The sequence below is a fragment of the Heptranchias perlo genome, chromosome 4 (assembly GCF_035084215.1).
Source record: "Heptranchias perlo isolate sHepPer1 chromosome 4, sHepPer1.hap1, whole genome shotgun sequence".
In the NCBI taxonomy this organism is placed as follows: Eukaryota; Metazoa; Chordata; class Chondrichthyes; order Hexanchiformes; family Hexanchidae; genus Heptranchias; species Heptranchias perlo.
The window spans coordinates 88,777,501-88,799,858 of NC_090328.1; the positions used below are offsets into that span (position 1 = coordinate 88,777,501).

The following is a 22,358-nucleotide window of genomic DNA, read 5'->3' on the forward strand; positions in this document are numbered from 1 at the left end:
GTTTCCATGGTGCAACACAAGTCAAGTAACTTCAGGCAAGTTTTTTTTTCTATTACAAAAGGAAGTACTTGGAACAATATACAATTTCCTTCCCTTTGAAGATCATCACTGTAATATTCATTATATCACAAGGAAACCAATAGGAATAGAAATAAAGGAAATATGAATGTCAACATTTGGGATATGATTCATACCTCATGAGTGGGTTGACCTAATAATTCATCGGTGGAGTTGCAAATGAGTAAATAGTAGAATATAAATCATGTCGCACATAATATGTTCTGTTTATATTTTAACTAACTAGGTAATTAAAGATTCTAAGAATTAGATGGAAACGCTGATTTCAAGCGCAAATCATATTGCATGCTGGTTCCAGTAACAACTTGCATTTATATAGCACCTTTAATGTAGTAAAAGGTCCCAAGTCACTTCACAAAAGCATTATCAGACAAAATTTGACACCAAGCCACATAAGGAAAAATTAGGACAGGTGACCAAAGGCTTGGTCAAAGAGGTAGGTTTTAAGGAGCGTCTTAAAGGAGGAGAGAGGGGTAGAGAGGCAGAGATGTTTCGGGAGGGAATTACAGAGCTTAGGGCCTGGACGGCTGAAGGCACGGCCGACAATGGTGGGGCAATTAAAATTGGTGATTGGCACAAGAAATCAGAATTGGAGGAACGCAACAGTTCTAGGAGGGTTGTGGGGCTGAAGGGGGTCACAGAGGTAGAGATTGGCAAGACCATGGGGGGATTTGAACACAAGAATGAGAATTTTAAATTTGAGTCATTGCTGGACCGGAAGCCAATGTAGGTCAGCGAGCACAGGGGTGATGGGTGAACGGGGCTTGGTGCGAATTAGGATACGGGCAACAGTTTTGGATGAGCTCAAGTTTACAGAGGGTGGAAGATGGGGGGCCGGCCAGGAGGGCATTGGAGTAGGTGGCTCTGGCGGTAACAAAAGCATGGATGAGGGTTTCTGCATCAGATGGGCTCAGACAGGGGTGGAGACGGGTGATATTATGGAGGTGGAAGTAGGCGGTGTTGGTGATGGAGAAGATATGGGGTCGGAAGCTCTGCTCAGTATCAAATAGGATGCCAAGGTTGTGACAGTTTGGTTCAGCCTCAGACAGTGGCTAAGAAGGGGGATGGAATCGGTGGCTAGGGAAAAGAGTTTCTGGCGGAGGCCGAAGACAATGGCATCAGTCTTCCCAATATTTAATTGGAGAAAATTTCTGCTCATCCAATATTAGATGTCGGACAAGCAGCGTGACAAATCAGAGGCAGTGGAGGAGTCGACAGAGGTGGTGGTGGGATAGAGCTGGGTGTCGTCAGCAATAAATGCCGGCCTTGCCAGCGACGCCCACATCCCGTGAACGAATAAAAAAAAACATGTGGAATCAGATGTTGCTTTTTTGGCCGAGGGACAGCATGTAATGAAATAGGAGGAGGCCAAGGATGGATCCTTGTTGGACTGCAGAGGTAACAGTGCAAGAGGGAGAAGAGAAGCCATTGCAGGAGATTCTGTGGCTACAACTAGATAGATATAGATGGAACCAGGCGAGGGCAGTCCTCCTCAGCTGGACAACGGAGGAGAGGCGTTGAAGGAGGATGATGTGGTCAATCATTTCAAAGACTGCAGCCAGGTCAAGAAGGATGAGAAGGGATAGTGCTCCATGGTCACAGTCACATAGAATGTAATTTGTGACTTTGATAAGGGCCATTTCAGTGCTGTGGCAAGGACGGATGCCTAATTGGAAAGTTTCAAACATGGAGTTGTGGGAAAAATAGGCACGGATTTGGGAGGCGACAACACGTTCAAAGACTTTGGAGAGGATCGGGAGGTTGGAGGTGGGGCGATAGTTTGCAAGGATAGAGGGGTCAAGGGTGTTTTTTGTTTTGAACAGGGGGATGATGATGGCAGATTTGAAGTGGAGAGGGACAGCACCAGAGGAGAGGGAACCGTTTACACTATCAGCTAGCCTGGGGGTCAGGAAGGCAAGTTGGTTGGTCAGCAGTTTAGTGGGAATAGGGTCGAGAGAGCAGTTGGGTGGTCTCACGGATAGGATGAGTTTGAAGAGGGCATAAGGCGATAGGAGAGAAGCTAAAGATGCGATTTTAGGGCTAGGTGGGTTAGGAAAAGGGAGGAAAGCGGCAGAGGCATCTGAACAATTAGTCTCAATCTTAGTGACAAAGAAGTCCATGAGCTCCTCACACTTGTTGGAGGAGAGGGTAGAGTGGGCAGGGGAGAGGGGTTTAAGAAGACGAATGGTAGTGAAGAGAAGCCGGGGTTATCTTTGCATTCCAGCTTGATCCTGGAATAGTGAGCAGTTTTGGCAGGGGAGAGCAGGACCCGATAGTGCTTTATGTGGTCCAGCCAGATCTGGCAATGAATGGCTAAACCATTCAGTTGTTTGCCATATACGTTCAAGTCTGCGTCCCTTGGACTTAAGGGAGCAGAGACGGGGGCTGTACCGGGGTGGGACAGAGTAAGGGTCTTACTGTGAACACGGGCATCAAAGGTGGAAGTGAAGGTGTGATTGAGTAGATCGGTAGCTGCAGAAATATAGTGGCGAATGGAGGGCCAAAGGCTAGATAGTCATGTAACATTGCTGTTAAACTATTTTTCTGAATATGCAATTTTACTTTCCCATTTTTATTTTTTCTTTCTTTCATTTTCATTCTCTCTTTTATTCCTGAGTTTAATTTCTCTTTTTTTTGCTTCTTTCCTTTATATGACTCGCTTCTGTAGCTGTTACATTATCAGTCAATTGCATGCTAACAGAGGCAGAGTTTACCCATACTCCATAATGAGAGTGAAACAGCTCTAGAATATCACTATAAGTAATAAGGTGGTTTCACTCTTTGAACAGTATAGGTAAACTCTGTCCCAATGAGCATAAAATTGACTATTAGCCTGTAGAATTACAAGACAGATAATAGTGCACCACACCACTGTTAAAGCTCATTATGCCATGTGATGACTGTAGTGTGTCGACCCCTACATCCTTAATGAGCCTAGTGACAACTTTGAACAATAAAGCATAATTTAACAGAGATTATCCAATGGCAGTAAAACAATTACATAATTTAACAAGTGTAGTTTGCTTTGCACTTTGCCAATATGTGACAACTCTTCCCATGAAGTCATTCTGTGGTGTCAAGTTTTCTGTTGACTTGTTCTCTCAATAATCAGATCACTGGATAATGTTATGTGATGACAAATGTGGTTTGTTCACTGTGAGGTTGTTAAGATCTTGTTGACAATTCTGAAGAATAGGCACACACATTGTCAACATAAAATGGCTGCTTGTGTTATCACATGTGTCCACAAATCAGTAAATCTTATCCCTGAACTAATTGCTAGATCTTGTTAGATTTCCTGCCTTTTTTAAAAACCACGTGTTGAGAAATTACTGATGGTGTCGTTATTTCTCTACTTGTTGACAAAGCATCAGCTACAAAGTAAAAGATTTGTAGTTAAGTTGTATTTCAATACTGGGGAATGTCTTTTAATTCAGCACATGTCTTTTATACCACTTCAAAATATGTTTTAGTCTGGAAGCAGCTTGTCCTTTAATTACTAGGGCCTGAGTTGAGATGAAGAGGGGAGTTCCAAACCTCCACTCCAGACCGCACATGAGCAGAAGGCATTGCAGCTGCTGGGCTGCCACACCATTGTGGCCGCAGTGGAGACCAAGGTAAGGGAAGAGAAAGAGTCCGCAACCAAGTAAGTCCCTGCCCACTTGCTATTTATCAATGCTCCAGTACAGGACAGTGGCACAGGCTTCCTACCCATATCCCCACCCCCCCCTTCACATTGGGTGTCTCAGCGCTGGCAAGGGCAACCATTTTGACCGTCTGTTTTTCTTCCCACAGGACACAGGAGAAGTAGGAAGGCAACTGCAGTGGAGAAGGAAGGAGACGACTATGAAGAGGAAGGAGGAGGAGGGGGTGGGGTATGGGAAAGGGAGGCAAAGCAGCTTTTGGGGGAGATGGAGGGAGAGAACTCTGGCTTTGTTATGCAGCGCGTGCCCAAAGAGCTGCCAGGGGAGAGAGCGATGGAAAGCCAGAGCTCCACACCTATGCTCCTTCCTGGGAGTGCAACCTCCACTCCACCTTCAGGCCACCCCCAAGCAGGGACAGAGTCAACCAGCTCCCCTCAACCAGGTACCAGCACGGACACATTAAACCGTGCCGAGCAAGTGTTTCAATGCCAGGTTAGCTCCTTGGCATCTGAATCCAGTTTTTTTGGGTGGGTGGGATGAAGGGGAGACTTGGATGGGGTGAGAAGGCAGCTACTTCTCCAGAGAGACCGGCCAGAAGGTGACCATGGATAGTGAGTCAGTGGAGCCCAACTTGATGGTTGCAGGCATGAAGTGGCACTGGCTGATGGAATATCAATGGGGCATGAGAACTCTTGGTTCCATCAACAGCAACATGGAGAACCACGTGGGTCCGGCCTCAATTTGTGAAAATTATAACAGAGGTTTAACTTTTTTTTAATAGAAATGTTCGATCTTGCTTTAACAATTTGCACTTGAACATTTTTGTATTAAAACGTGATTTGAATAGATCAGTATCCGAGTCGTCTTCTAGTTGCAACCTCAATGGATGGGGGGCTCATTGGGCGAAAGCCTGCACCACAAGCTGCACTCTGACAACCATGCTCTATCGAACACATGCCTCCTGTGGATGTGCCACGTCCCTTTGCTCCAGCTCCTGCAGCACGGGATCTTCTGCCTGTATTGTCTCCTCTCCTGGTAAGTCGAGGTCCAGACCTTCAGTCATGGCAAAGTTCTGTACACTACAACAATCTTTGCTAGTCTCTAGGAAGTATTGAGGTATGCCCCCAGACATGTACAAGCACCGGAAGTGGCTCTTCAGCACCCCAAAAGTTCTCTCGATGACCTGCCTGGTGGACGTATGCACTTGTTGTAACTTCTCCGCTTCGGTCTGTGGGATGTGAAAGTGCATCATCAGCCATGGCAGCAGCGAGTAAGCCTCGTCACCGCTTAAACATCCTGCCAATGGGCTCCCATCTTCGAGTGTGCATGCTATTACTGAATTGCACACGATGAAGGCATTGTGACAGGCACCCGCGTGCTGCGCATTAACATGCAGGATGTGCAGCCGGGCGTTGCAGACTGCCTGCACACTGAGGGAGTGAAAGCCCTGTCTGTTCTTTGCAGGTTCTGAAGGGGAGTCTTCAGAATCGGGGAAGCCAGCAATTCTAAAGAAGCTCCTCTGCCTTTGCTCCTCCGCAGACATTCCAAATTTGATGAACTCTCCAGCCCTATGGAAAAGGTCATCGGTCACCTGTCGAATGCTGTCCTTCACTACGCCTTGACTGATCTGGCACATGCCCCACATGGATGCCAGAAACGAGCCAGACCTGTAAAAGTTGAGGACTGTGGTCACCTTCATTTCCACTGTTAGAGCTCTGCAGCATGTGCTTCAAGTAATCTCGGAAGAAGTCACGCAGTCAGCCGATGGCATCCTTTTGACATGCAAACGGTGCACAGTCAGCTCCTCAGACAACTCCTGGAATGTCAGTCAAGGCCTGTATAGTCTCTGGGCAGGTTACCTGTGAATGGGGTGCAGTCTCTTCCTGTGGTGCTTCACTCTTTGGGCCTCCTGTCCCTGGTTCTCTCCTTCCTCCTCCTCCTCCAACATAACAAAAAACAGGGGGACAGCCATAAAATGAGCCATCTTTCTTCATTATTTCCAAGAATAGCCTGTATAATGACTTCCTGCATCAGTAAGAGATGAGGTAGTTTCAATTCTCTCCTGATCAGCACTTGCTTCAGGTGACCACAGGTATCTTCTGTACGCCTGAAAATCTGGATGTAATGTAAAGTGATCCCCTGAACAAGCGCAATTGGAGGATACTCGCAATTGAGAGCTGGGGGCACGAACAGTTTTGTGGGTGAGGATTCAATCGGTCGCAGGGTTTGATGGACAGACATAAAAGATAGCGGATATTTGGCTTATTGAGTTTGTGCACATAACTCACTTACACAAAAAATTCCGCTATCTTTTTAGTAATTTGTTTACGTCCAGATTGCACGTCTCTTTGCGCGCAACAGCAAAGGAAACTACAGGCCTATATATTTGAACACATAAGTGGGAACTTTTGACACAATTCCCAAGAGCTTTAAACAAATTTCTGAGCTTTGATTTTCTTTTCTGCATCTGCAATTCCCCACCAAAGGCAACTTCTGAGTAAATATCCTGGTACTTGTACAGAGTCTGAAAAACTGCAGGACAGAAATAAAAGCACAGCAAAATCTGTGTAGCTAACTGGGCATTAATCTAAAAATACATATGTTATCAGGGTTGACAAAGAAGGCTCCCAAGCGTTCCAGTTCTGGGCAAAACAAATCCCGGCATTCCCTGGCACCTTGCTATTTACAGTAAGTGCACTTGTTCCCTTTTTAATTGAAGTAGGAATTCATAGGAGTGTTTTGTGTCATGCAGGAGATTAAATCTAATGAAGAGAAGCTCTTGCTTGCAGAGACAGGAAGTGAAGCTTAGGTGTGCTACACTAAGCCCTACTACTACTCACTCCAAAACATTGTACAATCTAGCAATACACTTTATATGCTAACATCCTTATTGCAGCTCTTGCAACAATAAAAAGCAATCTTCTCTAAAATAAAAAAGAAAAACTGCAAATGCCGGAAATCTGAAATAAAAACAGGAAATGCTGAAAATACACAGCAAAGCTCTAGATTCAGGAATTGTGCCTTTAGATTGGGAAATTGCAACTCTTACATCATTATTTAAGATCGTGATGTGGAGATGCCGGTGATGGACTGGGGTTGACAATTGTAAACAATTTTACAACACCAAGTTATAGTCCAGCAATTTTATTTTAAATTCACAAGCTTTCGGAGGCTTCCTCCTTCGTCAGGTGAACGATGTGAAACGTTCACATCGTTCACCTGACGAAGGAGGAAGCCTCCGAAAGCTTGTGAATTTAAAATAAAATTGCTGGACTATAACTTGGTGTTGTAAAATTGTTTACAATTATTTAAGATGGGAGGGAGGGTGAAACCAGGTAACTACACACCTGTCAGTTTAATCTCAATTTTGGGGAAGTTACTGGAATCTATCATCATAGACAGAGTGACCAAGCACTTGGACAAGTATGAGCTGATCAAAGACAGTCCACATGAATTTGTGAAGGTATGTCATGTCTGACTAATCTAGTTGAACTTTTTGAGGTCATTAGCATGGTGGATAGGGGAGTGTCTATGGATGTTGTCTATATGGACTTCAAAAAGGCTTTTGATAAGGTTCCACAAAAGATTATTAATAAAATGAAAGTTTATGGAATTGGAGGTAAAAATATAGCATGGATTTGGAGATGGAGAGTAAGGATAAAAGGAATGGTCTCTGATTGGTGGGATGTGACAAGTAATGTTTCCCAGAGATCTGTAACTGGGGCCTCATTTTATGTATCTATTATACAGAAACCTATCAAAAAACACTTGCTTCTGGGCAGATCTCTTACAAACTTGTTTACCTGGATAGGTATATTTTTCATCCAATTCCAAACTGCAGCACTCTTGTCCCATTAGAACAATTTAAGTTCTGACTCAACGTGTGCAACACCACGGGTGCATATATTTTTTAAAAGTGTCTAATGCCTATCTATGTCCATCACGTTTCAAGTATCACACATCCAAATTTCTATGCCACAGTTTTAAATAAAAGCAGAACCTTAATCAGACTTCTAATTGATCTTAAATGCTTAACTCCATCTTTAGTTGTCCTGAGCAAGGCACAACAATTAATCTTTTTGATGGTAAAGGGACACACCAAGTTTCACAATTCTAATTTTAGGAGCAAAATAATACATTGTTCGTTACATAATATCTCTGTCCTTAGAAAACAGCATATACTCTGACAAACCTTCAGCAGAACCATTGGAGATTCGCTAGTTTATATTAACTAGTGGATCTCCTGTGGCATTACTCACAGTGAGTCAGAGGACACAGTACTCTGGGGGCGAGGGGGTTGTTCACAACACCAAAAAGATTTGAAATGCAGTTTGTAAGAGATATACAGCAAGAGAGAGTGTTTTTTTTATTGGTTCCTAGGAAATAATGCATTTTTCTTTGCCGATAAATAAATACTACAGTTTTATCAACATATTTCTGTACATAATATGGCAGAGCAGCTCTGTACCTTTAATGTCTACCTTTTTAGGATGGGCTTTTTATTAAAAAATAGAAAATACCAAAAATTTATACACTTAATTTGCATCTTTCCTTCTTTACAAAATATGTCTGCAACAATACGGAGTGTTAATTTTTTTTACTTCAGTGTACATATTTAAATCAGAATTTTTATTTAGAACCTCCTTCCAAACTTGAATAATGGCAGAATCCTTCCAGAACTTGCTACTTGTTTATATGAAAAATAGTTGTTTTTTTATTTCTGAGCTTAAACATAAATAACTATTTAGAATAAACTACAAAATATAAAGAGCTGCTGGAGTTCTTCCCTACTCAGCAGTTTTCTCCTCAGCTATATCTGTATTTGGGTCTCTTGCTGCAGTTACAACTACATTTGCGGAAGATCAGCTAGTATATACTATGCACTATTTTTGCTTTCACATTACCTTGGGACAAGTTGAAATTCATATTTTACCTTGTTTTTGATGCTGCATACAAAAAATTATTTCAAATTACCTTAACTACATCTAATGTAATGGCTTAACTAATGGCTTCACTGGGGCTTTTAGTCTGCTTTGATTTTGCATCAATACACAGGAGTTCAAGAGGAAGCAGGGATAATAAACCATAAATCCTGGAATGCCCTGTGAATGGTCAGTCTTTCTGTCAATAATAAAAAAGAACCTGAGCTGCAGGCGCAAATGCATGCTCAGTGCTCTAGCCTGCAATCTGGTAACTGTCTCCAGCTAAATGTAGTGGCTCTGTAAACATCCATGAACGCGAGGCTGAGGTTTCTCACTTAGGCACAGCCCTGTTATGGAAAATATTGTTACAGCCATTTCAAATACAGAAAATACTAGTGTGTAAGTTTAATAGTTTACTTGTAAATTCTGTTTTGGTCCCGAAATTCCTAGTCGGCCACTGTGCAGTCAGAAGTGCAACGGGGGAGAAGGGGACCTTCTGCTGCCCACTTGGCCCCAGTGTTAACTCCACTCCAAATGCTAGAGACAGGGTCATCAACATAAAAAAGGTGGGCATACATGCCTTTTACAGCATTTCCTAGGTATCCATCTGCAGTGGGCCAAGAAAATTCGAGCAGTACCATTGCCGTTCCATTGAAGGAGATGGGTCAGCCACTGCAGTGAAAGGCAAGAGGGTAGATTTCCATGTGACCACTTCCATTGGGAAGGAGACAGGCACCCGCTGCTGATCCAATGGATGCGGTCCAAGGCCAGAATCATTTTCATGGTTAGGTCTCATTAGCATTTAGTCAGCAAGCTGCTCGCACTTTTGGAGCAGCTTGGCAATCGGAGAGGGCAGGAAATCCAGGGGCTCCACTACACAGCCCAGGCAGTACAGGTAAAGGGGGAGAAGGTCAATTTTTATGAGGTCAGAGGTTTGCAAACCTTTAAGAACCATTGGTTAGGCCATTCAATGCCAAGTACCAATGGGCGCAGCATATGCAGTGCACATTCCGGCCATTGGTACTTCAAAGTTGCATCGGCATAGGACCTCAATTTGCATGAGCTAATGAGGGAGCCACCCGTTTCTGCTGCCCATTTCAAGGCCCCCACCAAAATGGTGGAGACCCGCATGTTGGCAATAAGTGCTGCGCTCCTATTTTGATTATGCTATCGTCCTGTACTTACCCAGCGGAGGGGATGATAGTCCGCTCCAAGAAATCCTACAAACGAAGCAGTATCATTCAGTTGCCACTTTCCTACCTGCAATCAATTGCACAAAGATTGACTGCAGTTGGGGAAACAATAGTGTGAACCTCACATATCCTTTTGTACAACAAGTATGCCTGCATCAGGCAGATGTACTGTATGTTGGCCACAGATAGGCAAAACCAGTGGGATTTCTGGCAGGAGATATCATCCCACCAGTCCTGCCTCTTACAATGATATCAAGGTGCAGGGATGGGGAGCCACTCAATCCCATCTGAATTTTGCATCAAGACCAGAAAGGGGCAAAGGTTTGGCAGAACCAGCCCCCCCACACCCTCCCAAATCCCTCCCCCCACCCCCACTCAGATTGTACAATTTTGTGCTAAAGTAATCATTGGAATTTCAGAGCTCTTATTTCTAGTAGTAAGTCCTCAGCTGAGTGGAGAATCTAAACAAATGACAAAAAATATTTTCAAAAACTATTCTGAGCAATTTGATTGGCTTGCCTACGCCTTCCATTATGGGTAGCTATTGCTGACTGCCCATTTTTGATTCACAGTCTTTTTTAAAACTTCATGATTGGTGGTTTTCAATGTTGCTTGCTATGTTCCTTATCTGTTCAGTTTTGATTTGTTGCTGGTGAAATTAACTATGAAACTTAAGCCAATCAGCCGCAAGTACAACACAGAAATTTGCAAATGTGACAGGTGACATCTGGAGTTTGACCGAGAACAACACGAGATGGATCGAGGCAGCCGGACTGCGAAGATCTCGTATTCATCAAGAATGCTTTTCCTGCTGCCTGCTCACTAGCCTATGTAAATAATTGCCAGTATACGTGTTCGCTTATCCAGCCCAAATGCTTTCTGGCTCGCTCATTTACCCCATGTGCTTCCCAACCACCCACCTCAAGGAATTAGCAGCCCACATACTCCCTCACCCAGATATTTCCCAGATCCCACTTCATCCACCACAATACTCTAAGTCCAGTCCTATCCCCTCCCCCTCCCTCCCATGCAACAGCACCCTTTCTTCCATGTCACAGCACGCTTCCTCCCACACTCCAACATCAAATTCTTGCTTCCTTCCAGTTGTAGCTCCTCCCCACCCAAAGCGGCTTCTGGCCTGACTGAGCCCAACCTTATCCATCAACCACCTATGTTGCAATAGTTTCCCAACAGCCTCTCCCCACCCTGATGTATGCTGCCTCCCACCTTCCTTCATACTCTAGGCCTTAAAGAAATTAAAAGCTAGGCATTCAGTGCATTAGTAAAGGAAGGCATGCAAAAGCCACACAGAAACCGCTGCTTTATCAACGGCCTTCCCTCTGTCATAAAGTCAAGAGTAAGGTTTGTTCACTGACTATTCCAGTTTTTAACTCCATTCATAACTCCTCTAATAATAAAACAGCCCATACCAACCTACAGCAGGACCTGGATAACACATGTCACATAAGTGCCGAGTAATGACCATCTCAAACAAGAGAAAGCCTCGCCATCTTTTCTGGCCTTCAACTGCACGACCACTGCAGAGTTCCCTCACCATTAATATCTTAGAGGTGACCACTGACCAGAAGTGGAACTGGATCAGCCACATAAACACAGTAGGAGCAGGGAAGTGATTGCATAGACTGTAACAAATAGCTCATCCTCTGACTCCTCAAAACCTCTCCACCATCTACAAGACTCAAGTCTGGAGTGTGATGGAATGCTCAACACTGACCTGGAAGGGTGCAGGTGCAACAAGAGTCAAGAAGCTCAACACTGTCCAGGACAAAACAGTTGGTTTGATTGGCACCCTTGCCACTAAACTCAATGTCCACCCCTTCCATCACCGACACACCATGGCTACTGTATGTACTATCTACAGGACGCACTGCAGCAAATCACACGGTTACTTCACCAGCACCTCCCTACTCTGCGAACCCTACCACTGAGAAGGTCAAGAGCAGCAATGCTGTGGTAACAGCATCACCTCCAAGGCACACACCATCCTGAGCCGGAAATATATCGCCGTTCCTTCACAATTGCTGGGTCAATATCCTGGAATTTCCTACCTAATGCCATCATGGGAGCACCATCACAATAACTTCAGTGCTTCAAGGAGAAAGACCACCACTACTTTCTCAGGGCAACTGGGATGGGGAATTAATGCAGCCTTGCCAGTGTTGCCTGTATATTGAGGACAAATATACAAAAAAATCATTGGAGACATAGGGGAGAGTAGACTTACTGAAAGAGGTGAGTAAAATGTCCCAGACTGTGTGTGCATGCATGTCAGAAAGAGAAAAAAACAAAGACAGAGCAACACAAAAACAATGGAAAAGAAATAGTTGCAAGGAGAGGATTTTTTATGTCAGCAAAGAACACCATAGTTGATCAACAATATTAGAATACATTGTATGTTACATAATATAACTCTCCTGTTATTATAAAATCGCATATCTTGATTCGTAAGCAATACCACAGGAGATCCACTAGTGTACAAACAAGTAGAGGCTATTTGGCCTATCTGATTTTGATTAAAAATTCTACTATTACTAAGGTTTTCAAATCTTCATTAAAAGCTGATACTATCGCACTCAGAGGCTTAACTGACTTTTCTTATCACTTTTTAATTCAACATCCTGATTTAAACCTACTGAATTACTCAAGAATCAAGTACAGCAATAATGAAACACAAAAATCCCACGAGCCTCGATCAGAAAACCAAAAGGGCAAATTTGTTGCATCGAGACTACAGCACAGAAACAGACCATTCCGCCCACTGGTCGATGGCTGCGTTTATGCTCCACATGAGCCTCCTCCCTCCCTACTTCATCTGACCCTATCAGGATACCCTTCTATTCCTGTCTTATCTAGCTTCCCCTTAAACGCACCGATGCTATTGCCTCAACTACTCCTTGTGGTAACGTGTTCCACAGTCTTACAACTCTTTGGGTAATGAAGTTTTCCCTGAATTCCGTACTGGATTTATTAGCGACTATTTTATATTTATGACCTCTAGTTTTGTACTCGCCCACAAGTGGAAACATTTTCTCTACGTCTACCCTATCAAACCCCATCATTATCTTAAAGACCTCCATCAGGTCACCCCTAAGCCTTCCAAGAGTTCCAGCCTGTCCAGCCTTTCCTAAAAGGATATCCTGTCAGTTCTGGTATCGTCCTTGTGAATCTTTTTTTATTATTCGTTCACGGGATGCAGGCGTCGCTGGCGAGGCCAGCATTTATTGCCCATCCCTAATTGCCCTCAAGAAGGTGGTGGTGAGCCGCCTTCTTGAACTGCTGCAGTCCGTGTGGTGACGGTTCTCCCACAGTGCTGTTAGGAAGGGAGTTCCAGGATTTTGACCCAGCGACAATGAAGGAACGGTGATATATTTCCAAGTCGGGATGGTGTGTGGCTTGGAGGGGAACGTGCAGGTGGTGTTGTTCCCATGTGCCTGCTGCTCTTGTCCTTCTAGGTGGTAGAGTACGCAGGTTTGGAAGGTGCTGTCGAAGAAGCTTTGGCGAGTTGCTGCAGTGCATCCTGTGGATGGTACACAATGCAGCTACTGTGCGCCGGTGGTGAAGGGAGTGAATGTTTAGGGTGGTGGATGGGGTGCCAATCAAGCGGGCTGCTTTATCTTGGATGGTGTCGAGCTTCTTGAGTGTTGTTGGAGCTGCACTCATCCAAGCAAGTGGAGAGTATTCCATCACACTCCTGACTTGTGCCTTGTAGATGGTGGAAAGGCTTTGGGGAGTCAGGAGGTGAGTCACTCGCCGCAGAATACCCAGCCTCTGACCTGCTCTCGTAGCCACAGTATTTATATGGCTGGTCCAGTTAAGTTTCTGGTCAATGGTGACCCCCAGGATGTTGATGGTGGGGGATTCGGCGATGGTAATGCCGTTGAATGTCAAGAGGAGGTGGTTAGACTCTCTCTTGTTGGACATGGTCATTGCCTGGCACTTATCTGGTGCGAATGTTACTTGCCACTTATGAGCCCAAGCCTGGATGTTGTCCAGGTCTTGCTGCATGCGGGCTCGGACTGCTTCATTATTTGAGGGGTTGCGAATGGAACTGAACACTGTGCAATCATCAGCGAACACCCCCATTTCTGACCTTATGATGAAGGGAAGGTCATTGATGAAGCAGCTGAAGATGGTTGGGCCAAGGACACTGCCCTGAGGAACTCCTGCAGCAATGTCCTGCGGCTGAGATGATTGGCCTCCAACAACCACTACCATCTTCCTTTGTGCTAGGTATGACTCCAGCCACTGGAGAGTTTTCCCCCTGATTCCCATTGACTTCAATTTTCCTAGGGCTCCTTGGTGCCACACTTGGTCAAATACTGCCTTGGTGTCAAGGGCAGTCACTCACATTTCACCTCTGGAATTCAGCTCTTTTGTCCATGTTTGGACCAAGGCTGTAATGAGATCTGGAGCCGAGTGGTCCTGGCGGAACCCAAACTGAGCATCGGTGAGCAGATTACTGATGAGTAAGTGCCGCTTGATAGCACTGTCGACAACACCTTTCATCACTTTGCTGATGATTGAGAGTAGACTGATGGGGCGGTAATTGGCCGGATTGGATTTGCCCTGCTTTTTGTGGACAGGACATACCTGGGCAATTTTCCACATTGTCGGGTAGATGCCAGTGTTGTAGCTGTACTGGAACAGCTTGGCTAGAGGCACAGCTAGTTCTGGAGCACAAGTCTTCAGCACTACAGCCGGGATGTTGTTGGGGCCCATAGCCTTTGCTATATCCAGTGCACTCGGCCGTTTCTTGATATCACGTGGAGTGAATCGAATTGGCCGAAGACTGGCTTCCGTGATGGTGGGGATATCGGGAGAAGGCCGAGATGCATCATCCACTCGGCACTTCTGGCTGAAGATGGTTGCAAACTCTTCAGCCTTGTCTTTTGCACTCACGTGCTGGACTCCGCCATCATTGAGGATGGGGATGTTCGCAGAGCCTCCTCCTCCCGTTAGCTGTTTAATTGTCCACCACCATTCACGACTGGATGTGGCAGGACTGCAGAGCTTTGATCTGATCCGTTGGTTGTGGAATCGCTTATCTCTGCCTATAGCATGTTGCTTCCACTGTTTAGCATGCATGTAGTCCTGAGTTGTAGCTTCACCAGGTTGGCACCTCATTTTTAGGTACGCCTGGTGCTGCTCCTCGCATGCACTTCTACACTCCTCATTGAACCAGGGTTGATCCCCTGGCTTGTTGGTAATGGTAGAGTGAGGAATATGCCGGGCCATGAGGTTACAGATTGTGCTGGAATACAATTCTGCTGCTGCTGATGGCCCACAGCGCCTCATGGATGCCCAGTTTTGAGCTGCTAGATCTGTTCTGAATCTATCCCATTTAGCACGGTGGTAGTGCCACATAACATGTTGGATGGTGTCCTCAGTGCAAAGACGGGACTTCATCTCCACGAGGACTGTGCGGTGGTCACTCCTACCAATACTGTCATGGACAGATGCATTTGCAACAGGTGGATTGGTGAGGACGAGGTCAAGTAAGTTTTTCCCTCGTGTTGGTTCGCTCACCACCTGCCGCAGGCCCAGTCTGGCAGCTATGTCCTTCAGGACTCGGCCAGCTCGGTCAGTTGTGGTGCTACCGAGCCACTCTTGGTGATGGACATTGAAGTCCCCCACCCAGAGTACATTTTGTGCCCTTGCAACCTCTCCAGTGCCTCTATATCCTTTTTATAATATGGAGACCAGAACCGTGCACAATACTCCAAGTGTGGTCTGATCAAGGTTCTAAACAAGTTTAACATAACTTCTTTGCTTTTCAATTCTATCCCTCTAGAAAATGAACCCTAGTGCTTGATTTCCTATTTTATGGCCTTATTAACCTGCGCCGCTATTTTTAGTGATTTAAGTATCTGTACCCCTAGATCCCTTTGCTCCTCTATCCCGTTTAGACTATTATCCGAGCAGTATGTGGCCTCCCTTATTCTTCCTACCAAAATGCACCACCTCCCACTTATCAATATTGAAAATCATTTGCCAATTACACACCCATTCTTCAAGTCTATTAATGTCCTCTTGCATTTTGACGCATTCTTCCTTTGTATTAACTACTCCCCCTAATTTTGAAATTGTACTTCCGATTCGCGAATCCAAATCGTTAACGTAAATTGTAAACAACTGTGGTCCCCGCACCAATCCCTGTGGAATACCACTTCCCATCTTTTGCCAGTCTAAGTAGCTACGCTTCACCCTTACTCCCTGTTTTGTTTTGTAGCCAACATTGCTATCTATTCTGCCACCTGTCCCCTGACTCCACATGCTCCGACCTTAGCCACAAGGTACCTTATCGAAGGCTTTTTGAAAATCCAAATATATTATATCTACTCCATTACCCTTGTCTACTCTTTGTTATTTCTTCAAAGAATTCAGTAAGGTTGGTCAAGCATGACTTTCCCTTCTGAAATCAATGACAAATTTATGATTGAGACGTTTGAGATGTAGTGGTGTAACCAAACAGCCCACTGTGTTCACAAATAATATTTACTGTACAACCTATACACCCCATTCAGTGTGAAAAATAGACAAATAGAAAATTTATAACAAATCCCTGGACTTAAAAATCAAATGGTAAATAAACACTTTCATCAATAAGGATCAGTTTGTGAAACTATGTAAAACAGACTACTAGAATTAAGATCTGCATATTTACTTAAGCAAAAATGAACAAGGAGCACGTACTGTATACTGGAGAGGGTTTATTTTGGCACAAGGAAAAAGCACAGTATTAAAATGATCACTGCCAATCAAATCTGGAATTGAATCCATCTTTTCCCTCCCCCTAATTTTCTTTCATCCTCTCCTGAAGATAGTGACACAAGCTGCAGCACAATTCAACAAATTGTTGCCAGCCCTCTGAAACCTCCAAATGTGCAAGTCCAAACAGTGAGTGTCAAAAAACATTACAGCTAAGCTTGGTCATGTCACTTGATGTCTACACATGCACACTATCCACCAGGGATCAATGAATAAGCTAGCTGATGTTTCCCATTCCTAGCCTGTGAACATTAAGACAAATTGTAATTCACCACTTCTATTCTGGTTTAAATCAACTTGTTCAATACAGACCATTAATCAAACTTGTTTTGTGTGGCTCAGAACCACATGCCTCATTATTCTGAACCAGTGGAAATACAGAGCAAGTTTATTAAGATGGTACCAGCGGAATATCAATCTTCAAAATTCAGTAAAAAGTACGCAGTGAAATATTTTCAGCTATCTATAAAAGCAGTTTTAAAAAAGTGGAGTATCTCAATGGCTGAATTGTTCCACTGTTTGCACACAGCAGTAAAGGATGCTGTGAATCCAAGCTAGGCATTAAATCATTGCATCTCAGCACCGTAACCTCAGAAACATAAGCTCTCGGCAGTACAGAACAATCAAATGCATATTTTTAAGCAATTCAGAGTAATAAAACATAGTGGGAGCTTTTCTAGACAAGCAATACTTAATAAGCTCTTACCTTCATTTTCCTTTTTTAATACTGTAATTTTGTCACTAAACCCTAAGCTAAAAAGAAAGCAAACTGAATCCTATTCAAATTAGATGATTTAGAGCGAGATCAAAAAAATAGTAAATCTCCTGTGGCATTGCTCATGGAAAGTCAATCTCTATTACCTGTTTTTGTTGCCTTGTTCTTGGTGGTACATGACCTGTTTCAGTTGTGCCATTCTCTCTCATCTTCTGCTTTGTGTCCCTTTCTGTTGCTTTTTTATTTTGTTTGTTTTCTTCCATTTGCCTGTTATTTTGTCTTCTTCCCACCACAAATGAAAGGGGTAGCTGAAAATTTGCCCCTTCCCAGTTTAGTGATAGGAAACAGCAAAGAGACTATGGTCTAAAGTTAGGGATGCGGTTATGGCTAGGCAGCAAGTGCGATGAGGAGAGTGGGCTGGGGCCAAAGCAGGACCACAATGGGATGCAGGTGGTTCTGGTGCGGGACACAGCAGTAGTAGTTGAGGCCTGGACTTCAGCCTTGTTGGTAGACAAAAAGTAGCAGCAGGAGGAGGGAGCAGGTCGGGTGAAGCCGAGGGACAGTGGTAGTGGCAAATCCCAGGAAGAACATTGTGAGCATGAGGGTAGGTAAGGGAGTGGAATGGGTAAAGTGAGAGACAGGAGGATGGGCGTGAAATAGAATACTGAACGAACAAGGCTGGGTGCGGAATTGGGGAAAGGCTAACAGAGAAAGGTGAGGAATGAAAGATGCATACATACCATCTGCACTTGGCCAGTGCTTCTACTTCAGTTGCATAAGACCCACAGCTTGGCAAATCGGAGTGGGTTGAGGCTAGGGTCGTCTGAAGAAGTAGACAGAAGTGTTGGCTAGGCTCTAATGCCCAGCCATTGGGGTTGGGGCAGAGGTCGAGGCCCATAGTCCCATCCCATCACAGCACAATTTTGAAGCTGGTTCTTAGAAACTAAGCTACGGAACAGTAATTTCTTGGTAAAGTGCTTATAGTAGCACTACAAATAGAATCATACAGCACAGGAGGCCATTCGGCCCATTGTGCTTGTGCTGGCTCTTCGAAAGAGCTATCCAATTAGTCCCACTCCCCCGCTCTTTCCCCATAGCCCTGCAATTTTTTTCCCTTCAAGTATTTATCCAATTCCCTTTTGAAAGTTACTATTGAATCGGCTTCCACCACCCTTTCAGGCAGTTCATTCCAGATCACGCCAACTCGCCACAAACATTTTTTTCCTCATGTCACCTCTGGTTCTTTTGCCAATCACCTTAAATCTGTGTCCTCTGGTTACCGACCCTTCTGCCACTGGAAACAGTTTCTCCTTATTTACTCTATCAAAACCTTCACGATTTTGAAAATCTCTATCAAATCTCCTCTTAACCTTCTCTGTTCTAAGGAGAACAACCTCAGCTGCTCCAGTCCTTCCACATAACTGTAGTCCCTCATCCCCTCATACCATTCTAGTAAATCTCTTCTGTACCCTCTCTAAGGCCTTGACATCCTTCCTAAAGTGTGGTGCCCAGGATTGAACACAATATTCCAGCTGAGGTTTAGCATAAATTCCTTGCTTTTGTACTCTATGCCTCTATTTATGAAGCCAAGGATTCCATGCTTTTTTAACAGCCTTCTCAATTTGTCCTGCCACCTTCAAACATTTGTGTACATACACCCCCAGGTGTCTCTGTTCCTGCATCACCTTCAAAATTGTACCATTTAGTTTATATTGCCTCTCCTCATTCTTCCTTCCAAAATGTATCACTTCACACTTCTCTGCGTTAAATTTCATCTGCCATGTGTTTGCCCATTTCAGCAGTCTGTCTATGTCCTCCTGAAGTCTGTTACTAGCCTCTTTCCGAGTTTCGTGTCATCAACAAACTTTGAAATTATGACCTGTATACCCAAATCCAGGTCATTAATATACATCAAAAACAGCAGAGGTCCTAATACCAACCCCTGAGAAACACCACTGTAAACTTCCCTCCAATCTGAAAAACAACTGTTCACCACTACTCTCTGCTTTCTATTCCTTAGCTAATTTTGTATCCATGCTGCCACTGTCCCTTTAATCCTATGGGCTTCAATTTTACTAACAAGTCTATTCTGTGGTACTTTATCAAACGCCTTTTGAAACTCCATATATAAATCAGCCGCACTACCCTCATCAACCCTCTTGATTACTTCATCAAAGAACTCAAACAAGTTAGTCAAACATGATTTGCCTTTAACAAATCCGTGCTGACTTTTATTAGTGATAATATTCTAAGAACTTTTAAAATAAATTAATTCTAAAAGTCAGTGAAGAGGAGGGGAACCGAGTCTTGGGCAGGTGCTGAGCCGGGGACTGGATTGAAATGTTCAATGGCAAGGCAGAGGGGTGGGGGAAGAATGCCATAATGGCCAACAGGGAAACAAGAGGACAAAATGTCGAGTAGCACTGCCACAAGTAGTGGGTGGGGGGGGGGAACAGGTCATCAAGGCCACAAGGTCACAAAGTCACTCAAGCAGCAGGGTTGCCGTAACAGGCAACAGAAGAGCTCAGCCTGGGTGGAGGCTGAAAGACTGGCTGAAAAAAAAAGTGGGTTAGGTGCTCACAGGACAGCCAAATTTTTTTATTATTTTTTTGAATGGCCAGCAGAGTATAATGGCCAATGGAAGAGCCAGCAGACATTTATTTGAACTGCCAATAGGAAGCATAAAACCTGCACTCAACCACTCGTTTGTGTAAAACAATTACCATTATGTCACACTGATTAATGTAGCCATAATGCTTGTTACAATTTGGCTACATTGTTTACTTACACTCACCCAAGTCCCCTTCCCACTTGCGGATACTGTCCAGTCTCCGCTGCCTCTATTCAAAGAGAATCTCGCCAGTTAATTCTTCAGAGACTGAAAGTTGATAAGAACCTCTACAAAAAACAAAAGTCAGCCAGCTATGAAACAGCTAATTAATTTTATTTGAAATTCAATCTTCATTTGCTGATGTGCATATCATTTATGGTATGCTGTGAATTCAGGAGGGGGGTAGTGACATATACTATAACATACGTATTATTGAATTTTAAGCACCACTCCTGCTATGACTATTGTGTTGTAAAGCACTCCATGTTAGAGATTAGTATATGTGGTCCATTTTCTACATTTATGCAGTTTATAGTAACTGTTTGCATTCAATGCTGTTTCTATTGAATTACCATCTGAACTTTTTCGAACTGTCTTGAAATTTGCATTTACCAACGACATCGCATAAATAGCTGCAAGCATCCAAAATTTACAATGAAAAATTGTGAATTACATTTATTTTCTTATTGGATTTATATTTAAAATTTCTTCTCTCAAGTTTCCATGATGTGGTGGTGTGGTAATGAACTGGATAACCAGAAAGGTTAAAAGGTTCAATCCTTGGCATGACAATTTATAAAGGCATGACAATTTCTCAATGTCACCAGGCACAGGAGGGGGAAAAAATAAGCAGAGGTTCCCCTCCTGGTCACTATCCAGTGCATTTGTTTGGCTGTGGAAAGCAGCAGCGCAGAGTCTGACCCATCATTCAAACAGTCTATTGACAGTCAGGCCTGGAATTTCCTCCGTGGGCACAACCCAAAAGTTAGACCCGAAAATGCACCCATTCTGTTGATGTCAAGTTTCATTCAAATTTCCTGTCATCTCATTAGAATACAGCCAAGCGTAAAAATGGGCATAAATAAGCGTAAACAATCGACGTCCAAGGAAAGCGTTGAGCTCACACCATATATTCCTTCTTTAAGTATGAAATTTAAAGTTTTAAACTCATTCAACCATCATTCATGCACATTAGGTACACGTTTAAGAACCTGCAATTGGGGAAGCTTTTCAATTTTTAATGTGACTTATACTTATGCCATAAAAATGCATTCAAAGAAACAGCAAATACAGTGCAGGTCTCTGAGGATAAATTAGAAATCTCACTCCATATGCTATATAAGCAGAATATGCATTGGTGACAGTGGATTATGAAAGATAAACTATATTGAAGTTTTCACAACTCAATCATGCTTACTATGCTAATCAGTAAATGGTCAGCGCCCCTTGGTGGTTTATTTCTGCAAGCCATCTTGCGCATATATTCGGGGACAGCATTCCAAAACAACAATACCTTTTAACTAAAGAAATCCAAAGCAAACTCATACAATGAACTCATAGAATTATACAATGTTACAGCACAGAAACAGGCCATTCAGTCCATCAAGTCTATGCCAGTGCTTTTCTCCATGAGATACCTAGTCTAATCCCACTCTCTTGCTCACTTCCCCATTCAATATTACACTTTTTCAAGCAACTATCTAATTCCCTTTCAAAAGAATTAAGGATTTTGCTTTAACAGTTGCAGCAGAGAATTTCAACCTCTGTAAAGATTTATTTAAAAAATCTCCTGCTAAGGACATTTCCACCCTGAAACACCAATGTGATATGCTGGAAACAGATTATCTTTGTCTTTTGAATATTTATCTGAGAATTATGAAATGGTGCTTCAGACTGCAAGTTAAATATGTACATCAGGGCCTTGAGATAACAATAGACATGGTACATTATAAGAGCTGATGCACTAATATGTAGTCTCCATTTCACTATGAAACACAACCAGTAATACAGTAGGTCCACTGCCACAACTGCTATATTCATTCAGGTCCTTTATCACAGAACTGGTCTACCTTCACTTTCTAGGTCATGTGGTAATTTGAGACAAATAGAAATGCAAGACCATCTCCCCACTTCCAGCCTGCATAAACTACAAGTTATTCAGAATGCCACAGCCGACATTCCTACTGCTCTGAAGCCCACAGACTCATCCCCTCTCTCCTCGTCAAGCTCTACTGGCTCCCCATTGCCCCAGCCAATCAACTTTTAAGTTCCTCATTCTCACCTTCAAATTTTTCCATAGCTTCACTTCCCTCCTCCATGATCTCCTCCAACTGTATGTCCCTTCATGCACCTTCCACATCTCTGACACTGGTCTGCTTCTTGTTCCCAGCTCTCTCCAACAGCAGC

At 43.6% G+C, this 22,358-nt stretch overlaps 2 protein-coding genes across 2 annotated transcripts in view; both read right to left on the minus strand.

The window, feature by feature from the left end:
- Positions 1–22,358, minus strand: part of rfx3 (regulatory factor X, 3 (influences HLA class II expression)) — a 371,090-nt gene that overhangs the window by 316,058 nt on the left and 32,674 nt on the right. The window lies entirely within an intron of this gene.
- Positions 4,666–5,421, minus strand: LOC137320650 (putative nuclease HARBI1). The gene has a single exon (XM_067982330.1). It carries the CDS (start codon positions 5,419–5,421, stop codon positions 4,666–4,668), a length of 756 nt encoding a protein of 251 aa, XP_067838431.1.

Coding starts and splice junctions, on each gene's coding strand:
- LOC137320650 (XM_067982330.1), bottom strand. CDS start 5,421: ATGAAGGTGACCACAGTCCTCAACTTTTACAGGTCTGGCTCGTTTCTG.